The sequence below is a fragment of the Macrotis lagotis genome, chromosome 5 (assembly GCF_037893015.1).
Source record: "Macrotis lagotis isolate mMagLag1 chromosome 5, bilby.v1.9.chrom.fasta, whole genome shotgun sequence".
In the NCBI taxonomy this organism is placed as follows: Eukaryota; Metazoa; Chordata; class Mammalia; order Peramelemorphia; family Peramelidae; genus Macrotis; species Macrotis lagotis.
In genome coordinates, this window is record NC_133662.1 from 111,681,739 (window position 1) to 111,706,145 (window position 24,407).

The following is a 24,407-nucleotide window of genomic DNA, read 5'->3' on the forward strand; positions in this document are numbered from 1 at the left end:
ATGTATATACCTTTTTCCCAGAAAAATAAACCCTTTTTCTTGGGGGAAGTATATTCCATTTGCAAATGTCATTTTCTTCACTCATTTCTGTTTGAGATCTGACACTCTTATCACTAATCTGCTCTTTTGCAGTTCTGGCCACCCACAGGTTAGAGGCTCATTCCATTCTGGTAGACAAACAACAACAGGGGTTAATAATAAGATAGGGGGCTAGAAGAGTGATTTCAGAGCCTATATATTTGTGCTGTAAGTACAATCCTAGCAAATACAGCAAAAAATATAATGAACAAGTATTATAAGACCCCTTTAGACAGGGACAATCTTTTGCCCTTTTTTGTGCTTTAGATCTTAGCACTGTCTGATACATGATAGCTGCTTAATAAATGTTTATTCATTGACTGAGGAACACTGTGGTTTCAAATACCTGCTGACACATTCTAGCCCTAGGACCTTGGATAAAACCACTACTTCTAGACAACTTTCTAACTCGTTCAAATGTAAAACCATTACTAGTCTGCATTGGTTAGTGAAATTTCATCACTGGAAATTTCCTATATCAAAGGAAATCACAGTTACACCCCCACCCCATTCCCTGCACAAGATACTTAAAATAATCATGATATTTAAAAATACAAAGTGTCCCCAAAGTCAATGTAGTTTAAAGCTATTAAAGATTAAAAATCACAGAAAAACTTTTGGTAGACCCTGTATACTGGAAGATTTATCATTCAAATTGAAATTTCCTTCCTCTACAAACACACACACTACATTCATATACACATACACACCCAAAGAATCTATGCTGGTTAGATTTACTGGTTAGATTGGGTGGAATTATACCATATAAAATTCCACTGATAATTATCAGTGAAAATAATCATTGCTTTCACTAACGGCCCCTCTACATGGAGCAACTAGGTGGTGCTGCAAATGCATAGTCGAGTTTAATTTGGTGTAGTCTAGATGCATGGGGCATTGAGGTGGTACATTGGATAAAGTGCCAGGCCTGAAGTCAGGAAATCTCATGAAGTCAACATGAAGTCAGGAAGACTCATCTTTGCAAATTCAAATCTGTCCTCAAGACTCTTACTATATGACCCTGGGCAAATGACTTATCCTTCTTTGCCTCAGTTTCCTCATCTGCAAAATAACTGGAGAAGGAAATGACAAATCACTTCAGTATCTTTACCAAGAAAATCTTAAATAGGGTCTACCTGCCAAAGTAGACTCATAAACTTTATGAAAACAACTATAAAACACTTTTCACATAAATAAAATAAGATCTAAATAACTGATCAATTATGCTGATGGGTAGACCAAAATGATAACAAAAATGATAATTTTTTCCAAATTAAATTACTTATTTTGTGCCATACCAATCAAACTTCCAAAAAAATTACTTTAGCAAGCTAGAAAAAAATAGTAATTAAATTCATATGGATGAACAAAAGATCAAGAATATCAGAGGAATTAATGGGAAAAAATACAAAGGAAAGCAGTTTAGTCATACCAGATCTAAAATTATATAATAAAGCATCAGTCATCAAAATTGTTTGTTACTGACTAAGAAATAGGGTGGTGGATCAGTGGAAAAGACTTGGGGCAAAAGAAATAGCAGTAAGATTTCAGCTTCTGGGATAAGAACTTAATAAAATAAAAAACTGCATAGACCAACATCTCACTACCTATACCAAGATAAGGTCAAAATGGGTACAGGATTTAGTCATAAAAGGTAATAATATAAGCCAATTGGAGAGAATAAGGAATAGTTTACCTGTCAGATCTACAGGAAGGAGAGCAGTTTGTGACCAAAGAAGAGATAGAAAACATTATAAAAACCAAACTGGATAATTTTGATTACCTTAAATTAAAAAGGTTTGACACAAGCCAAACCACTACAACCAAGATTAAAAGGAATACAGTAAGTTGGGAAATAATTCTTACAACTAGTGTTTCTCACAAAAGACTGATTTCTAAAATATATAGAGAACTGAATCAAATTTATAAAAGAAAGTCATTTATCATTTGATAAATGGTCAAAGGTCATAGAAAAGCAATTCTTGGACAAAGAAATCAAAGCTATCTAATTATGTTTGAGGAGAGAGAATTGACTAAGGCTACAGAGAATGATGGTCCTCATTGACATGTTGCTGATTTTAGAATTTGAAAAGTTAAAAACTCACAAAATGATATGTCAAATAATTTTTTGAAGAATATAGAAAAAGAGCACAATGGCTATTGGTTTCATAACTAACTAGAAGTTGGGTTCCATGAGTTCTCTGAAGGGAAAGGCCACCAGGAGGTTCTGATTTGATTCATTAGACGTAAGGAAGAACTCAGAAGAAGAATGAAGAATCCATCAGGGGGAGGAGTTTAGGAAATGACTGTAGGAGTACTCCCCCTCTCAAGAAAGCTTTATTTCCTTAACTTGGAGGCTGCTGATTGTGGAAAAGAAAAATTGCTTTGTAGACTGACTGAAGAAAAGAATGGGAGCTTCCTGACTGGAAGAGAACTGAATGCTTTGCAATTTAAGCTGTTGCCTTTCAGTACTGTCTCAAAATTATCTGCTTGCTCTTAATTTCCCCCTGAGTAGAGACTGAAAAGTAGAGAGAGGGAGAAGAGTTTTGTAGTTGCTCTGTTATGTGATTAGACAAAGCAGAAGTACTGTGTTAAGTGAAGAGTTTGTTGGGCTTTTGCATTACAGAGTGAAACAGTAGTTTTGCTTTGAATTCTGGTTTGTGGTAACAAGATATTGAAAGCTGACTAGATGATGCAGAATCCTTATGAATGAAGAGCTGACCAGACTGGTCTGAATCTCCCAGAGACAACCTAAGTAAATTCCTTGTAGTTTGTTTTTTAGTTTAGAAATTGTTTGCCACTAAAATAGCATGACACTTTCTCAGGGCCCTTATAAGAATGATTGTGAGTTAAAGAGTTTGTCATTTTTTCATAAATTAGAGAGTAGAAAAGGAGTGGGTTTGTGTATCAATAAATTAGTGAGTATCAAAAAGGGGGTAGAAGATAAGTGGCTTTGCATGGGACTTCAGATACTACTTAAAGAAAAAAAGGACATTAAATACTATAGTCAAAGTTGTAGGTTACCTGAACACATACAATGCCCTCAGTTGTGTGCCTCTCTCCTAAACTTATTCAGGAGTGGGCCACTCTCTGAATGTAGACACTGTGTATATTGGTAGGAGAGTGTGATCCAGCTTTAAGGGTAATCTATAATATAACTCATTCTTTCATTTGCTTTATACTGAATTATTATAATGTTATAATTAATTTTTTGCTTTTGCCTTTCTGTTAAGTAAATGTTTTTGTGCTTAAGAGTTAATCATGGTATAATGACTGGCTTTATATAAATGGGAACCACACTAGAGGGGGGCTCATAAGCAACAGTGGCAAATACCAAAAATGGATCTCACCCCATCAGAGTTATCCCAGGACTTTGAAAACAGTTTGAGCAAATCTCTCTGGTGGCCATACATGTCTGGAACACCAGATGTGCCAGTGTGAGTTCAGGTTGAGTGAACAAACTAGCTCAGAGAGAGAGGGGGGGGGTGTTGGGGGCGGGGGGAAGAGGCTTGGCGGTCGCTTAGCGGGGGAAACATAATCACCTTATAAGGGAATGTTACAGAACTCGGCCCCTCATTGGGTAAGAGTTCATGGGAGGGAGGACAGAGGGGATAAAAGGGTCTGCTGAGAGGTGGGGGGGGAGCGGGAATGTGATCACAGAAGAATAAAGACTGATTACCCACCTCAGGCGCTCTGTCTGGTTCTTCCCCCATCAAAGAGTGGGGGCCGGAGGTACCCCGAAGACTCATCACGCGTTGGACTGGTGAGTAAGAGGACGGACTAGCATAAAGAAGCCGGCGTTGTAAATAAAAACCCGGCAAGTGGCGCCCGGAACAGGGACCTGATTTTGCTAGGGAACGTCTGAATCCGCTGGTCGGATTCTCCAGACAGCCTCGGTCGTTTCCGACCGGGAGGAAGGAGAGGGCGTTTACTCTCAGATATTGCCTGAAGGACATATCCCTATTGTGTTGACTATGCTTTCTTTCCCCTCCCTTTCTCCTTCTGCTCTAATCACGCTCCTTGCCGTGCTGGCCTGTCTGATTGTGCCCTGCTGCCTCCTTCTCTTTTGCCGAACGGGAACTTTCCAGTTCTGCCACCTGTTAGGATTGCAGCCTCGGCTAGTAGACAGCATGGGGGGCCGGAATAGTATTCCCGCCTTTGAGCCGGAGGAAAAAGAGGCCGTTGCAGCGCAGCTTTATAAACTCTGCGCTAAGCATGGGCCGTAAATTACCTATCAAGACGTGCCGTGCTTTTGTTGAGAATATCTGGAACATCTGCCCTTGGGTGCAACATAGTGGGGATCCAACCAGATAAATGGAAGGTGGTAGGGCAGCAGATGGCCTCCTATAATGACACCTGCCCGGGGAAAACTGACCCCCCAAGGATTTTACAGTGTATAAGATAGTGGATGCAGCCCTGCATCCCCAGAAGGTGACTTTGGCACGAACAATTAGCACTCAGGTGGGTAGCTCGTTGGCGGGATCGGATTCAGAGGGCTCAGAGGAAGAGGGAAGGCCCACCCCCTCCCCTGTATCCGTGGGAGGAACTTAGAAGAAACAATGGGGGAACAAGGGGCCCCCAGGGAGAAGAAAATGCCGCATGCCCCTCCTTACCGAGACAGAATGAAAAGGGGGAGGGCGATGAATGTGGCACACTTAGAGATTCAGGGCCGGAAGTTTCCGAGCGCGGGAAGGGAGGGGTGCAAACAGTCCTCAGGGGTGGCAGGAAGAGGAGCGTGAGTAGGTGGGACCGGGAGGCTGCTGACGAGGAGGGAGAAGTCCGCGCTGATTGGACAGCTGCCGCGCCCCCAGGCTTGGCGGCCCAGCCAGGAAACAGAGGCAAAAAATCCCCCGTGTTCCTTGTCCGCCCTTCAGAGATCCCCTCAAGGGCTCCGCCCATCCGGCCTACTTGCCACCAGTGCCTCCATAGCAATAGAGAAAGGGGAGGAGGTGGACTGGGATGACTGGGGCCTCTACCCGGTATTTACGGACCCCCCTTACCGGAGCCCGAGACTACCGCCCTGTCCCTTTTAAGATGCTTAAGGAACTTAAGGAGGCCGTGACTAAATACGGCCCAAGCTCCCCTTATGTAAAAAGACTGATGCAAAAACCTCTTTGCTACGCACCCTTGGACCCCTGCTGACTTTGACGAAATTGCAGCCGCGTGCTTAGATGCCTCCTTATATTTAGCTTTTAAGGCTCAGGCCCGCAGAGAGGCCTCTAAGCTGGCAAAATCCCGGGGTTATACTCCCCTGGATTTAGCCATTGACCTCCTGTGTGGAACTGGAGCCTATACTGACCCTGCTGTTCAGGCCCAGTATGGCCAGTTTGAGCTAGAGACTGTTAAAGAAACACATGTTGCAGCTTGGGATAAGATTGGAGCCATGAAAGGGGGGAGAGCCACACAGAAGTTGGTTGGGCTGAAGCAGAGAGCAGATCAGACACCCCTCTCATTTGTGAACGAGGTTAAAGAGACAGTGACTCGTATAATGGGAGACACCCCCGGGATCTGATCTACTTATGAGACAATTGATTAAAGAGGGTCTTCGCCCCAAAGGGATCGCAGCCATTAGCAGCCTTCCCCCCGACGCTTCATTAGAAGGAATTGTTGACAAATTGCTGGACATGCCCAGCGAGGATTCAATTCAAGCCTTAGTGACTGCCATGGAGAACCGGGAGGATAGCCTCCTGACCGCCCTTCACGGTATGCAGGTGAGACCCACCTGTTTTGGGTGCGGAAAGCCAGGGCACCTCAAAGCACAGTGCAGGCAGCGGCCCCCCTCCACTTCAGTTCCGACCTGTTATTCCTGTGGAAAGCCAGGTCACATAGCCAGGTTCTGCCGATCCAAAGGGAAGTCGGGGAAAAGGGAAAGGGAGGGGCCCGGCCGCGGGCCCCCCCCCCCCCCCCCCCCCCCCCCCCGTGCTCGAAGACAGCGGCCCCATTACTGTGACTATCCCCGTGAGGGTTGACTATAGAGAAGGGACACAGCAGAGAGAGATCGGGCCTTGGGAAACCTCGATGATTCCCATTGAGCTAAATATTTTCCCAGCGCTCATCACAGGGGCTGAGAGATGTGTGGACTTAGTCACCCATACCCAGGTCATTTTTGGTCCCGGAAGTCCCCACATCCGTAAGGGTCACAAACCCCCACCCCTTTTCCCACCTTGGTAAAACAGGGCCAAGAGGTAGGAAAGGCGCTGCCCTTGCGGGGCCCCTCCCGCTCATGTGAACTGGGTCCACCCGGTCAGCTCTGGGCGACCACTGTTAACCGTCACGGTGGAAAATCAGAAGCTCGAAGGGATAATTGACACTGGAGCCGATTGCTCTGTCATAAATAGGGGACAGTGGAGGCGCGAGTGGCCACTCCTACAGAGCCCTCAAGCAGTGACGGGGGTGGGGGGCAATAGATCTGCCATGAAAGCAGCACACGCCTTACGGTGGTCAGCTTTGGAAGAATCTGGACTCTTCACCCCACTGTGCCTACCCGACCTCCCTTATGCATTATGGGGTAGAGATATCTTGAGCCAGCTTAACCTGACACTTGCCACCCCTGATAGCCTGCGGGGAAATTAATTGGGGCCACTCTAGAGATGAGCTTTTCCCCCAGAATAACATGGATTAATAAGAAACCTATTTGGGTTGAGCAGTGGCCCCTGACAAAAGAAAAGCTCATCGCCCTCACAGACATAGTAATGACCCTCCTGCACGAGAACAAAGTGGAACCGTCCCTTAGCCCGTATAACTCCCCCGTCTTTGTCATAAAAAAGAAAGGGGGGAGTTGGAGAATGTTGATTGATCTTCGGGCAGTAAATGCCAACATGGTACCCATGGGGACCCTCCAACCTGGTCTCCCTATGCCCACTGCAGTCCCGCAAGGGTGGACTATTATAGTGATTGATGTTAAAGACTGCTTCTATAGCATTCCCCTCCACCCGGAGGACAAAGAAAAATTTGCCTTTTCCCTCCCCGCGATCAATTTCCAAGCCCCCAGTAAACGTTATCAGTTCACCGTCCTACCTCAGGGAATGGCCAATAGCCCCACCCTGTGCCAGCTTTACATGGATACTCTGCTACATCCTATCTTTTTAAACAGAAAGGGGGAGTTGGCAGGTCACTGACCCATTCAGACCTGTCTCAGGTACTATTTACCATGAATTTCCTACAAGTCAGAGATGACGGCACTACAGCCGCCCAGAGATTTTTCTCCCCAAAAGGACATGCTAAGAAAGAACCAACGCTCCTGCCCTCTCCCACCAAGGCCCTACCAGGCTCTAAAGTCATGTGGAGAGATGAAGAGGGAGGTTGGCATGGCCCTGTAACGGTAAAGAACAGAAGACAGGGCCACCTGTCATTTCATCCCGAGGATAAGATAGAAGAGCCAGAAAGATGGCTCCCTGTTTACAAGATAAGAGACCTTGATTAATGCCCAACCCTACGGGGTGAGAGGAATTTCTTTCTTTTTCAGGCCTTCTGATCATCGTAGGGATCCTTGGAGGTGCTCCATCTGAAGGAAATCCGACATGGGGAATACTCCGAGTTATTCCCTCTCCCCTTCCGGTAGCACGGAACTCCCCGATCTACCCTCGCCTGCTAGTGACCAATACATCGATGGGGCTCCCTTCTGCCTCGGTGGGGCCCCTCATGTGTGGCCACAGGGGAAGACATCGAGGATCCCATACCATGGAGGGATTGCCAGATGGCGGGAGGATACCCCCTTGAGGGTGAACAAGGACGCTGATTCTGGGAATCACCCTACTTGTTGTCTGTTTCTGCCGCCTAGCTAGGCGACAGAGGGGCTATATGCTTCTTACTCAGAAAGCCTTCATGGCCATGGAGACGGGGGAGGATCCCCAAGTCTGGCTAGCCGCCATGCATGACATGTGACACCTAGGGGTAAGACGAGGTAAACCCCAAGACGGGCAACTTCTCCTGACCCAGCCACCTAAGACGGGCAAGGTCCTGGGTTGAAGGAGATGACCTAAGACAGGGTTCCTCGCCCCCGGCGGATCCCCAAGTCTGGCTAGCCGCCATGCATGACATGTGACACCTAGGGGTAAGACGAGGTAAACCCCAAGACGGGCAACTTCTCCTGACCCAGCCACCTAAGACAGGCCCTGAGGGTGTCGGGCGCCTAGGACGGGCAAGGTCCTGGGTTGAAGGAGATGACCTAAGACAGGGTTCCTCGCCCCCGGCTATCAGAGGCCAGTAGAAATGACACCGCTTAAGGCTAACCTCAGCACCGCTTAAGGTCACACCAAGTGATAACCTTGTAAAACAGAAAGGGGGAGATGTTGGGGGCGGGGGGAAGAGGCTTGGCGGTCGCTTAGAGGGGGAAACATAATCACCTTATAAGGGAATGTTACAGAACTCGGCCCCTCATTGGGTAAGAGTTCATGGGAGGGAGGACAGAGGGGATAAAAGGGTCTGCTGAGAGGTGGGGGGGAGCGGGAATGTGATCACAGAAGAATAAAGACTGATTACCCACCTCAGGCGCTCTGTCTGGTTCTTCCCCCATCAAAGAGTGGGGGCCGGAGGTACCCCGAAGACTCATCACGCATTGGACTGGTGAGTAAGAGGACGGACTAGCATAAAGAAGCCGGCGTTGTAAATAAAAACCCGGCAGGGGGGGACTTTAACTGCATTCTGAGACTAAACTGAGATGCTTCTACTTTTTAATGAAAATATGAAATTGACCAATTTGGACCCCAGGTGTGTGCCTTGGAAAATGTATTTGAAAGCAAACTCATCAGAACTTTATATATAAATACATTTTGTGCCATGCTAATAGCAGTAAATGAACTGGATTCACAAATATGGATGTAGAAAAAATGTCCTTTAAATGTACCTATCTTTGCCAGAGATGCAAATAGCCACATCTATAAACAGAAGTTCAGTTCTGTGGTTAATTATCTACTGATAAATATAATTATGTAATTTATGCATGTAAATGTTTATCTTCACATATTAACCCAAGGGCTTAAAGACACAACACACATGTGTCCCTTCTGTATGTAAAATATTCAGAAAGACATCAGGAGGAACAAATGAGCAGTGCCAGCTAATCAGGGAATTATGCTGCAGAAAAAATGAGAGAGAATTATTCTCTCAGTCATATTTGCATTTTGTTCCATCTCCCTCTCTTCCTTTCTCTCTCTCTCTCTCCTCTCTCTCTCTCTCTCTCTCTCTCTCTCTCTCTCTCTCATTGAATAACTTTGTCTTCCATTAAAGGGATTTCCATCAATAGTAAGCAGTTGAAAGAGATATAAATCTCTCTCAAAAATACATAATTCATGCTTCTAAAATCCTACTAAACTGGATTTAGTCATTAAGAGTACTGAGAATGTAATTGAAAAATGATCAAAGGATATGAAAAGGAAATTCTCAGATAAAGAAATTTAAGCTATCTATAGTCAAATAAAAATGCTCTAAAAAAAGGCTCTAAATCGTAATTAGAGAAATGCAAGTTAAAACAATTCTGAGGTACTATCTCACACTTATTAGATTGGTCAATATAACAAAAAAGGAAAATGATCAATATGGGAGGGGCAACTGGGACATTAATGCATTATAGGTAGAGTTGTGAACTAATTTTTCTGGAGAGCAACTTGAAATTATGCCCAAAGAGCAATAAAACTATGCAAACCCTTTGATCCAGCAATACCACAATTAAATCTGTTTTTCAAATATATTATGAAAAAGAGAAAAAACCCTCATGTACAAAAATATAACAGCTTTTTCATGGTAGCAAAGAATTAGAATTTGAGGGGATACCTATCAATTAAGGAATGGCTAAATAAATTGTGGTATATGAATGTTATGGAACACTATTGCTCTATAAGAAACCATGAGGAATGGTATTTCAGAAAAGCATGGAAAGACTTCCATAAACTGAGCAGAATCAGAAGAACATTATACATATTAACAGCAACCTGGGGTAATGATCAATCATGATGAACTTGATCATTTCTAATTTTTAAAAAAAAAAATTATTTATTTAAGGCAATGGGGCTAAGTGACTTGCCCAAGATCACACAGGTAGGCAATTATTAAATGTCTGAAGCTAGATTTGAAGTCAGCTACTCCTGATTCCAGGGCCAGTGCTCTAAGAAATGCACCATCTAGCTGCTTGTACTTGATCATTTTGGTAGTACAATAATCAAAGACAATACTAAAAGACTTGTTGATGGAGAATACCATCCATATCCAGAGAAGGAACTGTGGAGCAGACTAAAGTTTATAATCTTCATTTTTTTCTTTAAAAAATGCTGTCTTGTTTTTCTCTCTAAATTTTTGCTTTCATTTGGATGTGATTCTTCTCTCACAACATGATTAATATGGATCTATGTTTAGCATGGTCATAGATATAGAACCTGTATTACATTGCTTTCTGTTGAGGGAGAAAGAAAAATGTAAAAAAATGATTATTGAAAACTACAGTTACATGTAGTTGGAAAAATAGAGAAACAAAAAGAAGAAATTAACCAAAAAAGAGTCTTTTGAGTAAAATCATTGTTAAAAAAAAGGACTATCTTTGAAATAAAAAGGTAGACTGAAGCAGAAAAAGATGGGGTGGGAGTCAGGAGTTTGAATACTGTGTTAATTAGGGCAATTCCTTTCTCCTCCTTTAACCTTGCATTTGTCATCTTTAAAACCATGGTGTTTGATTAAATGATCTCTAAAGTAAAAAGAAAAAAAAAAGAGTGCTGAGAATGGCATCTGAGACAGGAAAGAGTGTAGTTAATCTTTCTTTTGTTTCCAGATGTGTTCCTGGTTCCTTAAGGAACAACTATATAACTATACTCCTTCACTTTCCTTCTCTCTACTACCTGGAAAACCCATTGTCATTGTGCCTCCTCCTACCCCTTGACTAGTTCTTAGCCCTCACTGAAAACTGATAAAGCTTAGAACTTCTAACAAACAACCCATAACTATATGGTCCAAAGGTTTCATTGCTCTGACTCCTCCATTAACCACAATGTAAAGGGTAGGAGAGGATAACAATTAGACATGTTCCTCTAAGAAATGAACATTTGGGATGGGGGGGAAGGATAAAATGGTAGAAGATGGAATAAATTGTATCTCATGGATAAAACCCAAGGAATCATAGCCCTGAGTTATGGTAGTGAGGGGTCAAGAGTCAAAAGTATTTTATCTATGTAGAGAATCAGGTTTAGGACTTCTGTCTTCTATCAAATGTGTGTTCCTATACAATTATTCAACAATCACTTATTAAAAAACCTAGTATGTGCCAAAAAACTATACTAAGTGATTGAGATATAAAGTCAAACATGACACTCTGCTTTGGAGAAATTTGTATTTTAATGGAGAATAGAAAACATATACAAAACTATTATAAATTACTTTTGGAAAAAAAATGCACAGGCAGCTGGGATGAACTAACAAAGGCTTCCAGTAGAAGGTAGTCTTCTTAAGTCTTGAAAGAAACCAAATATTTGGAGGATCAGAGCTGGGAAAGAGTCTATTCCAGGCATGCGGGACAGTCAGAGTAAAGACACAGAGATAGGAGATGCAAAATTGTTTATGCAGAACAGCAGGTAAGACAGTAGAGTTGGATTTCAGTGTCTAGAGAGGAGTAAAGTGAAATAAGACTAGAAAAATAGGAAGGAGGCAAATTGGAAAGAACTATTTTTTTTAAGATTTTTAATCGTTGGTTATATTATCTGTCTGACTCTTTATGACCCCATTTGGCATTTTCCTAGCAATAATACTGTAGTGGTTTGCCATTTCCTTCTCCAGCTATTTTACAAATGAGGAAATTGAGGCAAACAGGGTTAAGGGACTTGCCCAGGGTCAAACAACCAGCAAGTATCTGAGATCAAATTTGAACTCAGGAAGATGAGTCTTCCTGACTCTGAGCTCAGCACTCTATCCATTGTACCACCTAGCTGACCCAATGATAGCCTTAATGACCTTTAAAAAAATAAGATTTCCAGACAAAAGTATTGGGATTGAGGGAGAGAGTAGCTTTGTGAAGCATGACTCCTTATATGTTAGGGAGATTTCCCTCTTCAACTTTTCCCCTCTATCTGGAAGGGACTCAGAGACATTACCTTCTGACTCCAGTAGAGAAAATTACAGGGTGTAAAGCAGTTTCAAGGAACATGGCAACAGAAAAGACAAATGATTATAGATTCTAGGAAAGATACTATTCCTGATAGTCAACAGTCAAGCTGAAGAGAGATGAGGAACCAGAGAGCTCTAACAAATGAATTGCCTGTAGAAATGCTTCATTCAGTCAGCAGGGGAACAATGTGAAGACAAAAGACAATAGAATCCTGTAACCCTGGAGGAGTGAGCTGCCTTGGTGACCAGTATACTTTTCAAGTCTGTGACCACTCTTCCTATGGTAGTGATTTTTATTATTCAGTTATTTTTCAGTTGTGTCCAACTCTTCATGGGGTTCTTGGCAAAGTTACTGAAGTTGTTTGTCATTTCCTTCTCCAGTTCACTTTACAGATGAGGAAACTGAAGCCAACAGGATTGAATAACTTATTCAGTATCTCACAGCTAGTAAGTGTCTAAGGCAAAATTTCAACTCAAGAGATAAGACTTGAGTTTTTCTGACTCCATGTTTAGCACTGTCTACTGTGCATATTAATTTAAAAGTTCAGACCCCCCCCCCCCCGCAGAGTAATCTAGAACATGGGGTACTAGATGGCTCCCTAAGGACTAAACCTACAGACTTGTGAGTGCTAAATTGTGGAAGTATCCTAAAAGGTTTCTACATATAACTTTAATGAGTTATTCTAGTGGATATAATATTAAGTAAAATATAAAAAGATAGTTGTGAAAGAAAGGAATGAGTCAGCATTATGAGTAGGAAAAAACCCTAGATTTAGTATCAGGAAACTTGATTTTGCATTCTGGCTATATTTTTTTTCCATTGTGATATTGGGTGAATTCATCTTTCTGGGTCTTAGTTTTTTCATTATCTGCAAAATGAAGGAATCAGACAGGTGAACTCTAAAACTTCAAACTCTAAAACTTCTGATTCTTAATGAAAACAATATTAAAGACAGATTTTTAAATATTTTTAAAAATAAAAAATGAATACCTCCCAAGGGCCTGTGTAATTATTTCTTCAGTGATCTTAGTCTTTTTCGATGTACTATGAAATAAATTCTGTCTTCATTAATTATTTGTCTTAACTTCAAAATATAGCCAGTTCACACTGAAAAGACCTGCCTCAGTCACCTATTTCTGAATCCATAGACTTCAAGTTAAAACCTGGACATGGCTAGTTCCCTAAAAAAATGTTCAGGGCTAAGCAAAGTCCAGTCCATTGGAGCTGGTCCAGAATGGAATTGATGACTTTTATGTCTGATGCCTGACCAATCACTAAGGGCTCCACAAGACCTGCTTCAGCCATTTTCGTAGCCATTGGAAGAAATTGTACTCATTCACCCATTCCACTAGGGGGAAGTCTTCAAATGCTTGGAGGAGAAATCACTCTAACTCACCCACAAGTTTGAGATTTATTCCTTTCCCACCCCTGGAATAATTTGTACATATCATCGGCCATTCATAACATTCTGCATAATTGGATTAAACTATAATTATTATTCTTTATATAGGTATGGTAAAAATTAGAGTTCCCAAGACTCTTTCAGGGGTATCCAGGAAGCCAAAATTATTTTCATAATAATGTTAAAACATTTTAATTTCTATGTGATCCAATAGATAGAGTGTTGACCTTGGAGTCAGGAAGACTTGAGTTCAAATTTGGTCTTAAACACTCATTTAACATTACTCACCTCAGTTTTCTCATCTATAAAATGAGCTGGAGAAGGAAATACCAAATTATTCCAGTATTTTTGCCAAGAAAACTCCAATGGAATCACTAAGAATCAGAAACAACTGAGCAACAGTAACCAATAATAACAATAGATATAATCTACATAAACAAAAATCCTTTTGGAAGTCCCTAATACTTTTTTAAGAGTGTAAATGGGTCCAAAATTTAAGAAAAGTGCTTGCCTAGAATTTAGGATTTCTGGACTTTGAGTACAAAGATCTGTGTTCAAACCCTTCCTTTACTTTTGTGTGTGATTTTGGTTTAGTTCATTATTCCATTATAGATTTGAAGAATGAGGGCTAATACTAAGATTAAACATTCTTAGCCTCTCTTGTTTAATGACCCTTTTAGCTGCCTTGGAAAGTCTGTGGATCCTTATCTCAGACCAATGCTTTTAATGCACAAAATAAAATACATAGGAAGACAAAGAAAATTAGTTATGTTCAAGTAATCAAAATTAAAAAAAAGCTCATTGGATCTTATTTAATCATTGGGTTAGAACCCCTGAAAGATGATCTCTTAGGTAAATCCCATCAATTCATGTCCTCAATAATGATTGGTTGTAGTCATTTTATTCCCCCCCCATTATCTTTTTTGGCATTTTCTTTCTTTCCTGAGGGTAAATCTATGACCAATAGATGATAAGCTTGAGAGCTGGTGTTTTTAATTTAGACAACTATCCCACGAGTTCAAGAGTACTTGGGTTCCTTGCTTCAACATCTTCAAATGACTATTTGCAAGAGTCTATACCTGAAAAGATGAAGAAAGCCCAAGATATGCCTTGACTGGATGGGAGAGGCAGGTCTGAGATAAAAGGGAAATATCTGTTGCACAGACCCACAAAACTGTTTTTACCTTCCAGAGTACTAGAATTACGACTGGTTATAGTTTTATATTTTGGGTATTTGTTATTCCACACTTATCAGTCTTCAGTGTTTTAAGCATTTCTTTTGGTGGGGGAAATAAATTGTAATCCAATATCTACTTTGTACACTGGTAACTTTTTATGATGGAAACCTCTTAATACCCCTTAAGGGGTCAAGTCAAGAATAAGCACAGAAGATAAAACTCTGGGCCTAGAGTCAAGAAGATTTGAGTTCAAATATATCCTCAGATACTTACTAGGGACCCTGTGCAAATGACTTAACCTCTATCTGCCTCAGTTTCCTCAACTATAGAATAGGAATAGCACCCTATTGCCCAGGGTTTTTGTGAGGTCCAAATGAGTAGTAAGGCACTTAATAAATATCTCTTGGATTCCTTCCATTCTTTAAGAGATTTTTCCCTAAAGGGATGTGGGAAATATAGGACACTAATACATTGTTGGTGGAGCTGTGAACTCACCCAACCTTTCTGGAGAGCAATTTGGAATTATGCCCAAAGGGCAGCAAAAATGTGTATACCCTTTGATCCAGCAATACCACTACTGGGTCTATACACTGAAGAGAGGATGAAAAGGGTTAAAAACATCACTTGTACAAAAATATTCATAGCAGCCCTGTTTGTGGTAGCAAAGAATTGGAAATTGAGTGAATGTCCATCAATTGAGGAATGGCTGGACAAATTGTGGTATATGTACGTTATGGAACAATTTCAGAGAAGCCTGAAAGACATGCAGGAACTGATGCTGAGAGAGATGAGCAGAACCAGAAAAACATTGTACAGTGCAACAGCAACATGGGGTGATGATCAAGCTTAATGGACTTGCTCATTCCATCAGTACAATAATCAGCGACAATTTTAGGGTATCTGTGATAGAGATTACCATCTTATCCAGAGAAAGAACTGTGGAGTTTAAACAAATACCAAAGACTATTGCCTTCATTTAAAAAAAAGTTTTCTTATTTACTACTTAATTTTTCTATCTCATATATTTTATTTTTTCTTCATGGATATGATTTTTCTCTCACACATTCGATTTTGATCAATATATATAGCATGGAAACAATGTAAAGATTATTAGACTGCCTTCTGTGGGGGGGGGAGGGAAGGGAGGGAGGGGAAATTGTAAAATTCAAAACACTGCAAAAAAGTGATAGATAAAAACTACTATTGCATATAATTGGAAAATAAATAAGCCTTTATAAAAAAAAGAAATCAGACTCCAACTACATATTGTTTACAATAAAAACAAAAAGACACACAAAATTAAAATAAAGGACTTGAGCAGAATCTAATATGCTTTAACTGAAGTTTAAAAAAAAGGTAGGAATAGCAATCTCAGACAAAGCAAAAGAAAAAAAGTGGGCCTAATTAAAAGAAAAATCAGTAAGAACTACATTTTGCTCAAAGGTGACATAGAGAGTAATACAAAGAAAATTTTATAATAAGTTTCTTGGACAAAGGTTTCATTTCATACACACACACACACACACACACACACACACACATATATATATATATATATGTGTATATATATATATATATATATATATATATAGAGAGAGAGAGAGAGAGAGAGAGAGAGAGAGAGAGAGAGAGAGAGAAATGAATCATTTATTAACCCCAAAAAGACCATTCCCTATATGATAAATGATCAAAAGCTATGACCAGGCAGTTGTCAGAAGAAATCAAAGTTATACACAATCATGTGAAAAAATGCTCTAAATCACAATTGATTAGAGAGATACAAATTAAAAAGACTCTGTGGTATCACTTCACACTTTTCAGAAATGACAAATTCCAGAGGGGATGAGGAAAAATAGGTACACCTCTAAACTGTTGGTAGAGCTGTGTTTTGGTCCAAACATTCTGAGAGAGTAATTTGAAACCATGTTCAAAGGATTTTAAAACTGTTTGTACCCTTTGACCCAGCAATACCACAACTGGGTCTGTACCCCAAAGCAATCAAGGGAAAAAGAAAAGAACCTCTATGTGCAAAAAAAAATTTTATAGAAACTATTTTTTATGGTGGCAAAGAATTGGAAAATTGAAGTGATACTAATCAATTGGGCAATGACTAAACAAGTTTTAACATATGATTGTAATCTATAGTGCTATAAGAAATGATAGGGTGGGAATGGTTTCAGGGGAAAAGACCAAAATCCATGCAAGATCTCTCTGAATTGATGCAAAGTAAATTGAGAAGAACTGGGAGATTATTGTGTGTGCTAACAACAATGATGTCATATTGATCAACTGTGAATGTCTTGGTTACTACAATCAATACAGCGATTGAAGACAATTCTAAAAGACTCATGCATGATGAAAAAATTCTACCCATTTCCCTTAAAATATACAAAAATATCTTACTGTTTGATTATTATCCCAGGAATCTTTTATGCAACTCTAGTCATCTCCCTTGTGTATATGGTAATCACTGTGCCTGAGATGATGCTTCTCCCTGAGCCCTTCTAATTAGCCAGAATCCCTTCTCTCTCTTATATGGAAGCTTAATTTAATCCTAAATTCATGAGCTACAATCATGTAAACCATATCCCTGTTGAAAGCTGAAGCTGTCAATTTACTGCCATAAAAGGAAGGGAAAGACAAGCAAGCCTTGGAAAGAGTGAAATTAGTGGCAAACAAACTCCATGTGCCCTCCAGGTACAAGCAGATGATAGACAGATATGTCTTCAGTGAGACAAGTAAAGAACCAATAATATTCTTTAAAACTTGACTCCATGGGCCTTTGGATGATACTGAAACAGTCCCAGATGGTAGAAGTGGATTTGATTTTTCCTTTGCCTTATATACTCACCCCAAAGAGTAAAGACGGCATCGTTTATTTTGGATTTGATGAGCCAAGTTGAACTTCTCATCAAGACAGATAGACCAGGGCTTCTTTGTGTTTCCAGATTCACTTGTCAGGCCACTAGGGACCAAGTGGTTGCATGAAATCTGTAAAGGTCACATAACATTTTTAAAAAAATATTTTAAGTCACATAACATTTTTTAAAAAATATTTTAAGTCAAAATTGAATGTGCTTATAGCCTCTACAGGCTATAAGAGTTAAAGGGAGGAAGCACAACATTTTAAATGCTTAAAAAAACCAAAACTAAACATAAAAAATAGAGGGAGCCCCTGGAGACACTGTTCCTATAAGCTTACCTTTCTTTTGGAAAATAGTGGAAAGCTACTTGTTTTGTTTAGTTGCATTGGATTTTGGTAAGAAGCTGATAGGAAGGAAAACTTTTTTAAAATACTGTTGAGGGAAACATTTTAACTGTAACATAGAGGAAGCTAAGTAGAATAAGACTTTAGATTTGGTAGAAGTCAGCTTGTCAATTCAGTTTAATTTATTGAAGCATTTATTGATCAGAATTTACAATGCTAGTATATAATATATATAATATGGATAAATGATCAGCATTTATTAAGCATCAGGCATTGTGTTAGGGCACAAAGACAAAAAATTAGCAAACCCTGATCTCATAACTGAAATTACTAAGGCCCAGAGAAATTAAGTAACATACAAAGTTACACAGTTCATAAATGATTTATTGTAACTCAGTCATTTTTCAATTATGCCAAACTCTATGATCACATTTGGCAAAAATATTAGAGTGATTTGCCATTTCTTTCTCCAGCTCATTTTACAGATGAGGAAACTGAGGTAAACAAGGTGAAGAGACTTGCTCAGGGTCACACAGTAAGTATCTGAGGTCGAATTTGAATTCAGAAAGATTTCAGGTCCAGCTATGCAATTTATGCATGTTTCCTGTCTTTCAATGTTCTTCTAGCCTCCATTAAAAAAGAGGATATCACGATCCAAATGAGAAAATTTTCTTCAATAATAAAAACTAAACTCTTCTGTAAAATAAAGAGAGATGATTTATGGAACTCTCTGTTTTTCTGGACTGGGGAAAACTCCCATGGAGCTGGACATATGCTCAGGTATTCTGTGGGACATGCCTTCTACTCCCTTGCTCAAAGACACATATCTTAAGCAACTCCTAATTAGTCCAGTTATGTCAAAGATTGATTAACTACAGAATCAGGAGAAACTGCCTATTTGGTAGGCTGCAAAAGGCACTGAAGAGAAATTTCTCTCTGTGTCTCTGTCTATCTGTCTGTCTGTCTGTCTCTCATTCTGTGTGTGAGTTTGTGTCTGTCTGTCTGTCTGTCTCCCTCTCCCTCTCTGTCTCTATCACTCTCTATTTCTGTCTCTCTGTCTGTGTGTGTGTGTGTGTTTCTCTCCCTTTCTGTCCTCTTTCTCCCCCCCTTTCTTTTGTCTGTCTCTTTTCCTCCTCTTCCTTTCTCCTTCTAGAATTTTCTCTTTATTAGAATTTCCAGAAAATGAAAAGGGAGCTCTTCTCTCTAGCCATCCCATAAGCACATATTCCATAGAAAAGGGGATCAAAGTAAATGCCCAATGCTCTAGAAGATATCCCAGTCCAACAGATAAGAGGGATCCTCAGATCATTAGTGTTTCAAAATAAAACAAGTAAGAAAAGCAAAGAAAATGAATATCAAAAAAAAAAAGTCAAACTCTCTGATCTCACTTGTACCCTAAGAAAACATGCTATTCATTTGGGGAGACTTTTGAGAGCTTACATGGCTTGTACAGCTGCAGCTGTAAGAGCTAAAAGCAACATTTACTGTTGCCAAGATAGCGATCTTACCAAGCAATTCTATGTTTTCCCAGACCAGGAGGAAGCACAGCAAAAATGCTTCATTTTATAAAGAAGATCTATGAATTGAAGGCAGGTCTAAGCTACTTTCCAGGAGACAAGGAAACATGTAAAATGCAAAATATATTTTTTTAATGCCATGTTGTTTGAAAGTGCTTTGGAAATATAATAGAAACGCAGCTAATTGGGTTATTCTCATCAACTTCATCAGTCTTCCTAATGCTTGATAGTTACCTGGCCAACCACTCTTGCCACATATTTTTCAGCAAATTCTAAGTATAGATTTAAATTGGGGGATTGGGGGAGGGACCTGAGGAAAGGTTGAAGAGGAATAAAAAAGAAATCTCACAGAACACTGCACACCCTAACAGCAACATGGGGGTGTTAATCAACCTTAACAGACTTGCTCATTCCATCAGTGCAACAATCAGGGACAATTTGGGGATATCTGCAATGGAGAATACCATCTGTATCCAGAGAAAGAATCATGGAGTTTGAACAAAGACCAAAGATTATTTATTACCTTTAATTTATTTTTTTTAATTTTTAAAAATTTAATTTATGTTGAGTTTTACAATTTTCCCCCTAATTTTACTTCCCTCCCCCCACAGAAGGCAGTCTGTTAGTCTTTACATTGTTTCCAGGGTATACATTGATCCAAATTGAATGTGATGAGAGAGGAATTATATCCTTAAGGAAGAAACATAAAGTAAAAGAGATAGCAAGATTAGACAATAAGATATCAGGATTATTTTCTAAATTAAAGGTATTACTTTAATTTAAAAAAACCCATTATCTTATTATGTAATTTTGCTATCTCTTATGCTTAATTTCTTTTCCTTAAGGATATGATTTTCTCTCATCACATTCAACTTAAATCAATGTATATCATGGAAACAATGTAAAGACTAACAGACTGCCTTCTGTGGGGGGTGGGGGAAGGGAGACGAGATTAGAGGAAAAGTTGTGAAATTCAAAATAAACAAATAAATTTTTAATAAAAGTAAATCTCATAATCCTAGTATCATCTATTGCTTCTTTCCTCTTGCTCCCTTCTTTTTCCTAGTCTTTGTCTATTTTTTTTATGTTGTATTGAAACAAACACAAGAAATAAACATTTTTTTAAAAACACAAAGCAATATTGAACCTCCTTTCAAGAACTTTAACTAGTAAGGGCAACTAAGTAGTGCAGTGAATAAAGCACTGGCAGATGTCAGGAAGAGCTGAGTTCAAATTTGACCTCAGACACTGACTGTGTGATCCTGGCAAGTCACTGAGTGTCTCCCCAAATGTCTCCCCACCTTAAAAAAAACAAACTTTAATTAACACAGGGTATTTAGGGTATAAAAGGAAAAACCTTCTAAAATGGGAGAGAGGAGAGTTCAGAAAGCTTAGGGTCTAGTTCTGACTCTCCACCTGAACAGTTCACTTAATTCAATTCCACAAACTTTTGTTTAATAACTATTATGTGGTAAAATATTGGGCCTCTTTAGGCCTCAGTATCCTCTTTTGTAAATTGAGAGGGTTGGACAAGAGAACAGCTAACATCCTTTCTGTTATTTATATTTAATGCATGCTTATAAACTTTTATTAAGGGGGAAGTTATGACTGAGGATTATTTTTTTCACTTAGATGAAAATTGCAGGATATAGGGGATTGGAAAATGCATTTCTTTTCCTTCCACATATTTGATCTCACCAAGTATATTTGTTGTCATTATTAGAAAGAAAAGTCCTCCATTCCAATATCTTTTTTATAGTCCTACCTTCTCTCAAAGGATCATAATAAAATGAAGGAATTTCTTGTCTGTATGCTTTTTATTGTCATCTTTCAAAGGCATTAACATCAAATACCAACTGGGAATAATGGACAGTTTCCCAATTATAATTCTCTTAAAAAAAATAAATTTCAATGTTGGTTACTTTCATTTTCTGGATGAAATTTATAGTCAAGGATCCAGGAAATCCCCTGAAAATAAATAAATGAAACTAGAATAACATAGATAATGCAAATCGTATAATTCTTGCTTAATTTTCCCCTTGCAATTTAAATCATTAAAAACTGGATGGATAGATTAAGAAGGTATACTCTAGAAAACAAAATTATGTGGACAAATCTAATTTTAGTGACTATTGTATCCTGCTTCATTTTTGTGTTCTGAAGCTGAATGGATAGAAAAAGTGCTTGAAAAATTATACTCATTAGGCAAAATGCATTTCAAATACCATCATTATGCTTTTGCAGTACCATTAACTAGAGGAATCAGTGATTTAAAATCAAAAGGAATCAATGATTTAAAAAATGCCTCATTTCAAATTCATAAACATCCTACTTTATTCAGTAGGTATATTCATATTCACACATAATTTTGGGAAATCAAGTCAAATTTGAAACATACTCTTAGTTCACCATTTAAATATGTATTCTTAATCCAGGATATGAATTTATTTTTCTTACTAGTTAATAATATTTCAATATAATTGGTTTGCTTTGTAATCTGTAATTTTATAAATTATAAATTTATAAAATTTATAAATTTATAAATTTAAACTATTATTCTGAGAAAAGATCAATAAACTATCAATTATATTGTCAAAGAAGTCTATGACAAAAAAAAGTTCATATAACACTCATCTAAGGGCCCTCTATGGAGCAAGCAAGGGCTTTCTTTTTGAAGGGAGGAGGGAGAGGAGGGAGGGAAGGGGAAAAAATTTGGAATTCAAAATCCTATTTTAAAAAATGATTGTTAAAATTGACTTTATATATAATTGGTAAAAATACTATTTGTAAAAAATATATTATTGTGTCATAAGAAATGATGGACATAATGGTTTCAGAAAAATCTGGGAAGACTTATAGGAACTCATACAAAGTGATTTTAACTAGAACATCATACATAGTAACAGCAATATTGTATGGATGATCAACTGTAAAAACCTTAACTACTCTAATCAAGATACTTCCCAAAAAACCATGAAGAAAAATGTTATACACCTCTAGAGAGAGAACTGATGAACTCTAAATGCAGATTAAAGCATACTTTAAAATTTTTTTGTCATTATTCTTTTATTCTTTTGCAGCATAGCTCACATGGAAGCATATTTTGTAAGACCTCACAGGTATAATTAAAATCAAGTTGCCTGCTTTCTCATGGAGAGTAGAAGAGTTGTAGGGAGGAAGAAAATTTGAAACTCAAATTTTTTTTAAAAATTGCTAAATTTTTAAAATATGTTAATGGGAAGTATTTAACCAAATGAAAAGTAATTTTAAAAAGTAAAGGAACTCTGAGATAGATCCTTGTATAATTTACCTTCCATAAGGTAAATCACTTCCTAATTTATAATTTATAAGCTTGTATGTTTATATATTGGATTTTCTTAAAGCAAAGCATATAGGAACTTTGATATAATTTTGTTCACTGTTCTTCTTTAACTTCTAAAGGACAAGACCACAGAGCTTTCAACATTTTATTTCTCCTTCCATTTCAAAATGATTTCTGTTGCTAGAAATCATCATGTTATCAGAGCCAGACAATCCCCAAGGCATGTTTCCTGAAGTCGTATGGCTTGGGGAACTGCCATCAGGGGTTGAACATGAAAGTTTATCTGAGGCTGGCACAGTCCTTATCATTTCTCATGGCTTCATGCTTACCAACCTTCAATGTCTGATGTTTCTCAGGACCTAGAAGAGGACTGCCCTCATTTAAAGAAAATACTGCTTTCATTAATGTGGGCTCAATAGTATCCTGTATTAGCAGGAAAGATCTAATCTAAAAACTTAGATGAGCCTATTATTATTTCATTAAAATACAGGTAACATGAAACATAAGGCTTCAATATATCAGAGAAATCCTCCTTCCTCTACTCATAGCAAAATGGTTAAGAAAACCACCATAAAATGATGTGGGTGGGATTCATTTCAGCAGCCTTAGAGAATTTGTTATTGTATTGCCCATTAGGATTCTCCAGTGCTAACTGAGATAATTTTAAGTAACAGGGAGTTGCATATTGCTGCAGGCTTTCATGCTGTCATTGGTAAAATAGGCTTGAAATGAGGTGTGCATAGTTACAAAAGCAGAAAACAAAAAACTTTGCCATCCCGTATGTAGGAGGAATGGAAAGCACTAGTCAGCAAAAAATTCTAGAATTTTAGAACTATAGAATGTGGACCTATAATTAATTTATCTTATCTAATCTCAATTGAGGGGAGAGTATGGGAAGTGTGGAGAGGTGGGTGGGACAGGTAGAGTGGCTGATTGGGTACTTGGAATCAGTTGAACTCATCTTACTAGTAAACTTATTTACTAGTCTAGTTACTAAACCCATACCTACTAGCTTTGTGATCCTGGGCAAGTCACTTAACCCTGTTTGACTCAGTTTCCTCATCTGTAAAATGAACTAGAAAAGTAAATGGTAAAGTACTCCAGTATCTTTGCCAAGAGAACCCTAGAAGGGATCATGAACAGTCAAATGTGACTTAAATAATTCAACAAAAACAAATCTCAGTTGTACCCTCATTACTCTCCAGTAATGTTTTATCCTTCCCTGATTGAATCTATCACATTTTCATTATTGATTGTTTCTGATCTTCTCTTGTCAGACTCCTTTAGCAGAGGATCCTTACTTCCTAATTTACTGAGAAACAGAGATTGTACTTCATGATTCTTACTCTCCCCAAGTCTGTCTCTTACCTTGGTGGTTTCCCACAAACCAACCTGCAGGCCCGAAATGCACTCTTTCCCTCTTTTCTTTCTCTTAGAATCCTAAACTTTCTTCAGAGTTCAGCTTCCCCCTTTTCTCATCCCTAATTGTCCTTGTATTTGTATTTGCTTATCCATAGAGTTATATACTCTAGTTGAAAGTAAGCATCTTGAAGGTATTTTTTTTTTATCCCTAGGGCTTAGCTTAGTATGTATTAAATACTTAACAATAATTTGTTT

The 24,407-nt window shown here is 38.8% G+C and overlaps 2 protein-coding genes across 2 annotated transcripts in view; both read right to left on the bottom strand.

Moving 5' to 3' along the window:
- Positions 1-17,673, bottom strand: part of LOC141487798 (putative methyltransferase-like protein 24) — a 328,482-nt gene extending 310,809 nt beyond the window's left edge. The window contains exon 1 of the mRNA XM_074187341.1: positions 17,595-17,673. Within this exon, the coding sequence (XP_074043442.1) occupies positions 17,595-17,615 (21 nt within the window). The 5' untranslated portion in view covers positions 17,616-17,673. The remainder of the gene's footprint in view (positions 1-17,594) is intronic.
- LOC141487799 (putative methyltransferase-like protein 24) overlaps positions 17,591-24,407 on the bottom strand; it is an 88,349-nt gene continuing 81,532 nt past the window's right edge. Inside the window, exon 3 of the mRNA XM_074187342.1 lies at positions 17,591-17,734. Within this exon, the coding sequence (XP_074043443.1) occupies positions 17,591-17,734 (144 nt within the window). The remainder of the gene's footprint in view (positions 17,735-24,407) is intronic.